Source organism: Colobus angolensis, unplaced genomic scaffold, assembly GCF_000951035.1.
Source record: "Colobus angolensis palliatus isolate OR3802 unplaced genomic scaffold, Cang.pa_1.0 Scaffold86, whole genome shotgun sequence".
Lineage (NCBI taxonomy): Eukaryota > Metazoa > Chordata > Mammalia > Primates > Cercopithecidae > Colobus > Colobus angolensis.
In genome coordinates, this window is record NW_012122487.1 from 3,527,885 (window position 1) to 3,537,544 (window position 9,660).

The following is a 9,660-nucleotide window of genomic DNA, read 5'->3' on the forward strand; positions in this document are numbered from 1 at the left end:
TCTCTCTCCTTCTCTCTTTGGGTGGACTCAAGGAGGGAAGGGCCTTGCAAGGAACATTTAGAGAATTTTCTGAGGTAATGGTAATGTTTTCTAAGGGTTTAATTTGTATAAATGCATGCATTTATTCTTCAAATGGTATGTTTAAGATTTTTACATTTTGCCGTATATCAATTTATCTCAAAAGAAAAAAACTGTCAATAAATACTGAACTCTAGTTAATGATACGCATATCAGTCTTCGGGGGAGAAATGTATTAATATCTATCTTACCTTCAAATGAATAAAAATTTAAGATAGATTGGTGGAGAAACAGATAGGTGATAGACTAAGTATAGTAAAGTGTAAATTGAAGGACGCAGGGGTAGATTATTGGGTGTTCATTGAAAAAAAACTTTTTAAAATTTGTTGTAAGCTTGAAATTTTCTATAACAACATATTCAGGGGACAGACTTAATAATGCTCCCTTATACCCAATTTGAAAAATATAAAATAAAATGCTTGTCACAATAGCTTAAAAACACAATTAACAAAAAAGTATAGGACTTATGGAGAATAATATATATCTGTGTTAAAGGACATAAAAGAAGATCTGAAAAAAAAATACAGAGGTATGCCCAGTTCATAGATAAGACAATAATTTAGAAAAGTCGATTTTCCCCAAATTAATCTATAAATCTCAAAGAAAACTCTAGTTGGATTTTTTTTTTTTTGAGGAACTCAAACTTATTCTAAGAATTCATAAGAAAGAGCAAGCACACAAAAAATAATAACAATAAAATCCAAGAGAGGGAACTCACTCTGCTAACCAGATATAACACAAAGACCAAGTGACGAAAACAATATGGCATTAAGAAAAACAGCAAGAAAATGCGGAACCAAGTGAGGTATACATGGGAACTGAAATATGATAAAGGTGACACCCCATGTCAGTGAGGAAAGGATAAGTTATTTAGGAGATAATATTGGGATAACTGGATTGTTATATGGGGGAAAAATAAAAGCTGGATCTCTACCATCATATATAAAAAGCAGAATAAAGATATATTAAAGACCTAAACATCAAAAGTAAAATATAAGCAAAAATGTTCAAGGATAAAAATTTCAGGTCCTAGGGATAGGGAACAACTTTAAAAACAAGATTCCAAAAGTACAAATTGCAAGGTAAAAAATTAATGGATAATGACATCAAAATTAATGCTTTCAAGTAATTAATATCAATAATATTCAAGTCAAATCAACAAGAAAAATAAAGATCAATAGAAAAATAGGCAATGAACAGCCGGCCCTGTGGCTGACACCTGTAATCCCAGCACTTTGGGAGGTTGAGGTTGGCGGATCACGAGGTCATGAGATTGAGACCATCCTGGTTAACATGGTAAAACCCAGTCTCTAATAAAAATACAAAAAAATTAGCCAGGCGTGGTGGTAGGTGCCTGTAGTCCCAGCTACTCAGGAGGCTGAGGCAGGAGAATGGCATGAACCCGGGAGGTGGAGTTTGCAGTCAGCCGAGATCGCGCCACTGTACTCGAGACTCGTCTCAAAAAAAAAAAAAAGAAAAAAAGAAAAATAGGCAATGAGGCCGGGCGCGGTGGCTCAAGCCTGTAATCCCAGCACTTTGGGAGGCCGAGACGGGCGGATCACGAGGTCAGGAGATCGAGACCATCCTGGCTAACCCGGTGAAACCCCGTCTCTACTAAAAATACAAAAAACTAGCCGGGTGAGGTGGCGGGCGCCTGTGGTCCCAGCTACTCGGGAGGCTGAGGCAGGAGAATGGCGTGAACCCAGGAGGCAGAGCTTGCAGTGAGCTGAGATCCGGCCACTGCACTCCAGCCTGGGCAACAGAGCGAGACTCCGTCTCAAAAAAAAAAAAAAAAGAAAAGAAAAGAAAAATAGGCAATGAACATAAGCAGCCAATTCACAGAAAATGCTAGAATAGGCCAGGTGCAGTGGCTCACGCCTGTAATCCCGGCACTTTGGGAGGCCAAGGTGGGTGGATCACCTAAGGTCAGGAGTTCGAGACCAGCCTGACTACCATGGCCAAACTCTGTCTCTATTAAAAATACCAAACTTAGCTGGGCATGGTGGTGGGCACTTATAATCCCAGCTACTTGGGAGCCTGAGGCAGGAGAATTGCTTCAACCTGGGAGGCAGACGTTGTAGTGAGCCGACATTGTGCCACTGGACTCCAGCCTGGGCGACAAGACTGAAACTCTGTCTCAAAAAGAAAAAAAAAAAAAAAAGGCTAGAATAACAAGTAATGAAGAGAAACTCAAATTTGTCAGTATTGAGACAAATTCAAACAATGCCAAAATTTAAAAAGTGGTAATACCAAATGCTGGTAAGGCTATATAGAAATGAGAATTCTTAGGTACTATTTGTGGGAGTGTAGCCATCTAGGAAGCAATATTTTGTGTTTACTAAAATCATGTATGAAAATGGTCTTACTCCAAGGATTATTGTTTTTTTAGAGAAACTACTTCACAAGTTCAAAAGGGGTATGTATTTTGCAGTACACTGCATTACTGCAGTGGTGTTTGTAGTAACAGACAACTGAAAGCAACTGAAGTATCTAACACTAGAATAATGGATAAGTAGAAAGATATATTAACTTTCTGTAGGAGAAAAGGAATAAACTAGATGTACATATAGTAACTCAGATTTTAAACTGAGTGATAAAAAGAGATAAATTTAGATATATGACAGTGTCATTGTAGAACGAGGGAATGAGGGTGGGAATGAGGAAAGGAGGATAAATACATGAGGGCCCTTGCACAGGCCAAAGATGATAGTGTATCAGGAATTAAAGAGTATGATTTGACTTAGCTCCACGCCTGAAGCTAAAAGAAAAAACAGAGAAGAAACATCTCTACAATTAAATGGCGTGATCTCAGCTTACTGCAAACTCCGCCTCCCAGATTCAAACCATTCTCCTGCCTCAGCCTCCTGAGTAGCTGGGACTACAGGCATGTGCCATGGTGTCAGGCTAACCTTTTTTGTTTTTTTTTTGTAGAGATGGGGTTTTGCCATGTTGCCCAGGCTGGTCTCAAACTCCTGACCTCAAGTGATCCGCCTGCCTCGGCCTCTCAAAGTGCTGGGATTACAGGCATGAGCCATCGTGCCCAGCGTAAATTTTTTTTTTTTTTTTTTTGAGACAGAGTCTCGCTCTGTCACCCAGGCTGGAGTGCAGTGGTGCAATCTCAGCTCACTGCAACCTCTGCCTCCCAGGTTCAAGCAATTCTTCTGCCTCAGTCTCCCGAGTAGCTGGGACTATAGGCGCATGCCGCCACACCTGACTACTTTTTTGTATTTTAGTAGAGACAGGGTTTCACCATGTTGCCCAGACTGGTCTCGAACTCCTGAGCTCAGGCAATCCACCTGCCTCAGCCTCCCAAAGTACTACGATTACAGGTGTGAGCCACCACACCTGGCAATGTATTTTTTATAAAGCAGCTAAAGGCAGGAAATAAAAAGTTCAATTTGTTCCATAAAATGAACGGAATATTAAGTATAATTCCTTAGATCAGCACAGAGTTACCAAATTCTCAATTATTTAATGTATAACTATAGATCAGCTAGTCTCCTTTCTGTTGCCTAGAATTTGGTCATTTAACTGCACAGAATACTACTAGGAAGTGCAAGTGACAAGAGAAGAGTTGAAGCCTTTTTTCCCCTTTGTTTCTTCTAAAATATATACTCACTGCAGCTTCAAACTCCCGGGCTCAAGAGATCCTCCTGTGTCAGCCTTCCTAGTAGCTGCTACCACAGGTGCACACTACCATGCCCAGCTAATTAAAAAAAAATCTTTTGTAGAGACAGGGTCTTGCCATGTTGCCCAAGCTGGTCTTGAACTCCTGACCTCAAGCAATTCTCCCACCTGGCCTCACAAAGTGTTGAGATTACAGCATGAGCCACGGAGTCCGGCTGATAATCCTACTTTAAATAAAATGGTAAAGTAGACTCCCACATTACTAACATTTGCTACTCAAATACTGAAGGTGAAGGACAGACAGGAAGGCAAACCTGGAGCATACCATGAATATTTCGCTCTTCTCCCAGAAGTCATGTTTTTTGAGGGTACTTACTTCTTGAGAGAGCTTTTTAAGACTAACCTTGCAGAACCTCTCAAATCTTTGAATTCTATATTGAGAAGAGGCAAGAAGTTGCTTTTACAGAATGGACAAGCTGTATTCAAATTTGAGTCATCTGCTGTCCATCCAGCCATAATTTCTTCATCATAAACTAAAGTTCCACAAGCTCTACACTGTGAACAACTGGACATCAAAACCTAAAAACAGAAAAATGCAGATACTGAGACCATTTAATAAAAATTAATCTTAACAGGCATTCTCTTGAGATAATGGGATTTCATTTATTCTATTGATCAAATTTGGAATTATTAATAACAGTTCTTTTATTTCACAGGTAAACTATCAGTTCATTGTCTTACAGAACACATCAAGTAAAAATGACTTATTTTATTATACTGTCCACAAGGGTGTCATAGAATCCTGTTAAATGCCATTCTGAAATAAAAATATGCTTACAGCTACTTTATCATGAACTGAATATAGAACTTTTACCTCCATTGCACAATTCTGATAGATGCTAGACATGCTGGTATTTTGAGAAGAACCATGATCTGATTTTTCAAAGTCTTGCCCTTTCATGCCTCTTGGAAATGGAACTTCACCTACAAAGGAATAAACATCATAACACCTTAGGTAGGGAATGTCCTTGTTTTTTGAAAATGCATGCCAAAGTATTTAGGGGGGACGTATCATAAAGTCTGCAACTGTTTTTCAAGTGGCTCAGTATAAAAATGTATGCATACATAGAAAGAGATAAAGTTAACAATAGTTAATTAAATCTAGGTGGAAAATACATAATTGTTCATTACACGATTCTTTCAACTTTTCATGACATTTGAAATTTTTTTTTTTTTAAAGACAGAGTCTCACTCTGTTGCCCAGGCTGGAGTGCAATGGTGCAATCTCAGCTCACTGCAACCTCCACCTTCCGGGTTCAAGTGATTCTCCTGCCTCCACCTCCAAAGTAGCTGGAATTACAGGCGCACGCTGCCACATTCAGCTAATTTTTTTTGTATTTTAGTAGAGATAGGATTTCACTGTGTTGCCCAGGCTGGTCTCGAACTCCTGAACTCAGGCAATCAACCCACCTCGGCCTCCCAAAGTGCTAGGATTACAGGCATGAGCCACCATTCCTGGCTCGGACATTTGAAGTTGTTATAGTAAAAAGTCAGAGAAAAAGAACAGAATTATAATTTTAAAAAGTAACATGGAGTAAGAAACTTCAATGACACATCCTAGGGATTCTCAAACTCTGGTATACATCTGATTAACCCAGAGAACTGCTTAAAAATACGCACTCCCAAGGCCCCATCTCACAAATTCAGTCTCAGAAGTTTTAGCGTTAGGTTTGGACATTTGCATATATTTTGAAACAAATTCCCCAGATTATTCTGATGCATGCCAAAGTTTGAGAACTAATGATATAATCCACCAATATATACAACTAAAAACAAAGGGAGTAGGTGACCACAGCAGTTATAAATCATAGAAGATCAGAATAGATCAAAAGACAGCTACTATTAAAAATCTCTCAATCACCTCAACAAATGGGGCTTATTGAGTGGGGAGTTACAGGCATCTAAATTAAAATAAGCAAAGGCAGGCCAGGCGCTGTGGCTCTCGCCTGTAATCTCAGCACTTTGGGAGGCTGAGGCAGGCAGATTGCTTGAGATCAGGAGGTCGAGACCAGCCTGGGCAACATGACAAAACCCCATCTCTTAAATTAAAAAAAAAACAAAAACTATTACAAAGCAAATGAAGAAAGGATAATCCTTCCCCATACCTGTTGGATAATGCAGTTTTCCTACATCTCCACTACTGCTGCTACTGCCAAGACTTGTGTTGCTCTGGGTAAGTTCACTGGGGATCAATCCTGAGATACTTGTGTTAGGCGACATATTCTCCCCCAAAATATGGTCTTCTAGGCCAGCCGGGAAGCTGTAATCTCTATTAGTTTCCTCCTTTAATTGAAAAAAAAAAAAAATTCCACATACATAAATAATACCTTCTCCACTGAAATATACTCACTCTACCCTTTTCAGAATTAAACTCTATAATCCTTAAACAAATCATCACCCCCACATTTTTCAAAACCATGAAATCTCCTATTATTTGGAATTTCCCTTCCACACTCCAAGACATTCAAGCCATAAACAACAACACTTTAAAAAAGATCGTGGTGTGCCTCAGGTGTATGTGGGAGGTCTGGGTGTCTCTCAATATTGAATCTTATAAAATAACAGAATTCTAGGGAGCTCACTGTCTCTCATGGAATCAGGAATCCCTGTATGAGTAGGAGTTTTTGAGTTAGACAGCCATATTGTGACCTTGTTCTCCACCATTTATTAGATATGTAATCTTACAGAAATTACTAAACTTCTTTAACTTTTAATTATGTAATTTTAAAATATGGATAATATGAGTTGTTTCAAATAGAGCTGCTGTGATAATTTTGGCTGGGAATCTGAATGTTCAGAATAACAAATATCAATATTAGAGCCACGAAACATGAATAAAGTTTCAAACACTGTAGCTCTTAACTACGTAAGTGAATGTTGAAGCTTGAGGTAGAAAACATTTCAAAAATCAGTTTTTTTTGCTTTAAAAATGAAAGATTTGGGTGTTCCTTGCCATAAAACCATGTTACAAGATTTGTAAAAATTAAATACAGATAAGCAAAACAAGGAATAAAAAACGCTTATGATCAACAGAGATTAAAATCAAAATCTTGATGTATCTTTCCAGTCATTTAGAACATACATATAAAATCATATAATAAATCTTTACAAATTAGAATAGTTTTTAACCTGTACTTATGTAATTATTTTAATGTCATTAAATTTTCTAATTATTTAAACCCCTGTGAACTAATCTGTTTTACTGATATACTATTATTTACTAACTCCCCCTGTTGCTTAAACATTCAAAATGCTTCAATCTTATATAAATTACATTGGTAAAATTCCTCTATTTTTACATATACCTCTAATTACTTCCTTAGATTAAATTGTGGATTATTCCTTAATTTGTAAATATTTATTAGGTATATCCTATTTGCCTTTTGCCAGTTACGGCTTACTGGTGCCAGGGCTGTAACAATGAAAAGACAAGACAAGATCCACAGTGACTTGGAATTTAGAGTGTCATATATTCCAAGTCCAAATATCCCTGTGGAATGTACTTCTGTTTTTAACAGTTAGATAATTTTTGGGGGGGTAGGGGAGATAGGGTCTCTGTCGCCCAGGCTGGAGTGCAGTGGTGTGATCTCGGCTCACCGCAACCTCTGCCTCCCAGGCTCAAGCTATCCTCCCACCTCCCCTTCCAGAGTACCTGGGACTACAGGTACATGCCACCACGCCCAGCTAATTTTTTTGTATAGATGGGGTTTCGCCATGTTGCCCAGGCTAGTCTCAAACTCCTGGGCTCAAGCAAATGCTCACCTCCACCTCTGAAAGTGCTGGGATTACAGACATGAGTCCTCATAACCAACCTCAATAAAATTTCAAAAATAAAACAAAGGCCAGGTGCAGTGGCTCACGGCCGGAATCCCAGCACTTTGGGAGACCTAGGAACACTTGAGCCCAGGAGTTCAAGACCAGCCTGGGCAACATAGCAAGACCATATCTCTACAAAAAATAAAAAATTAGCAGTCATGGTGGTGCACGCCTGTAGTCCTAGCAATCAGGAGGCTGAGGCAGGAGGATTGCTTGAGCCCAGGGAGTCGAGGCTACAGTAAGCCATGATTGTGCCACTGTATTCCAGTTAGGGTAACAGAGCAAGCCCCTGTCTCAAAAAATAAAATAAAATGATACACTTTTTTTTTCTTTTTTATTATAATGCCAGATTAAGACACTTTGGAAGCTATTTTATTTTGCCTTCCCTTGACTGACCTTGTAAGCTCTTTAAATATGAAATAGCTAATTTATAATATTTAACATTATACTTTCAATTATTACTTTGTCTATAAGATATTCCTTCAAATGGTATAAAAGTCTTACAAGTCTAATTTCTTTTTTCTTTTTTTTTTTGAGACAGAGTCGCACTCTGTCGCCCAGGCTGGAGTGCAGTGGCATAATCTCGGTTCACTGAAACTTCCACCTCCCGGGTTCACACCATTCTCCTGCCTCAGCCTCCTGAGTAGTTGGGACTACAGGCACCCGCCACCACGCTCGGCTAATTTTTTATATTTTTAGTAGAGACAGAGTTTCACTGTGTTAGCCAGGATGGTCTCGATCTCCAGACCTCATGATCTACCCGCCTCGGCCTCCCAAAGTGCTGAGATTACAGGCGTGAGCCACCGCACCCAGCTCATATGTCTAACGTCTTTTCCCATGTCTCTAATTCCGATTTAGACCTTTAACAATCTGAAATTGATTATATTATTTTGAAAGTGCATGATGCTTTAGGCTTCCATACCATTTCACATTATTCTTTTAGATATACTCTTCTGACACTCTTCTTACAGCTTTAACCCCAAATGTCAAGTTTATCCTTCAAATCCTAACTTAAATATCACCTGCTTTGCTTTTTTTCCGGATAGCCCCCAACCTGAACCTCTTTTCATATATTGCTCTTTGGTATCTTCTCCTGAGATATTGCTTCTAAGGTAAGAGCATGGATTCTAGATCCAATCTCTTTGACTTCAAATCATAGTTCTACTATTCCCTAGTTAGCCTCTCTGAGTTTCAAATATCATCTAAAAAATCAGGATAACAACAGTACCACCCTCATGGGGTTGCTATGAAAATTAAACAAATACATATGTTTGTATATATTAATATATAAAAGCAGACATATAACTTATAACCGTACCTAGGACATACTGTTAGAGAGCAAACATTGTAGATATCTGCCTTATCTACTAAAGTCCTCAAATACTATACAATTATTTGCATACAAGGTGAAATTTCAATTTTTTTCTGTAAAACAAGCAAAACTTACCCACTTTCATTTTTACCAAAAGATCTAATGATTAACTCTATGTGTATAATGTTTTTTAAAGACAATTATTTTTGCTATGTAGTATGAAATCTATGGATTAAGCTTCAGCTTGACTTTATATGTATTAAGGAGATTACATAGGTAAAAATTATTTTAAAAGTGAATGCTACACAAATATAATATGGTATTTTTATTAACTTCAAACACTAATCATTAGAGCTTTCAAAGAAATAAATCATGTTTTAGTTTAGACTAGTCTATGGAATTATAAAATGGTCCTGATATTCTATTTCTACATTATTAACTTCTTTACATATATGGTTCAAGTTACTTCAAGAAAGAAAACAAATATGCATAGTTTTTAAATATGAAAACCAAAGTTACCAGCACTCTCTTAATAATCCTTCATATATTTTTAAAAAGATATACAAACATTCCAATATCAGATAGACTACACAAAATATAAAAACCAAAGTTACCAGAAATCAGGCAGGCACGTTGGCTCATGCCTGTAACCCCAGCACTTTGGGAGGCTGATACAGGTGGATCACCTGAGGTCAGGAGTTCAAGACCAGCCTGGCCAACATGGTGAAACCTCATCTCTACTAAAAATACAAAAATTAGCTGGGCAT

The 9,660-nt window shown here is 38.0% G+C and overlaps 1 protein-coding gene across 1 annotated transcript in view; it reads right to left on the reverse strand.

Moving 5' to 3' along the window:
* DENND4C (DENN/MADD domain containing 4C) overlaps positions 1–9,660 on the reverse strand; it is a 97,197-nt gene that overhangs the window by 20,370 nt on the left and 67,167 nt on the right. Inside the window, exons 22-24 of the mRNA XM_011930412.1 lie at positions 5,871–6,048; positions 4,580–4,689; positions 4,109–4,284 (exon numbers count right to left, since the gene is read on the reverse strand). Of these exons, the coding sequence (XP_011785802.1) occupies positions 4,109–4,284; positions 4,580–4,689; positions 5,871–6,048 (464 nt within the window). The remainder of the gene's footprint in view (positions 1–4,108; positions 4,285–4,579; positions 4,690–5,870; positions 6,049–9,660) is intronic.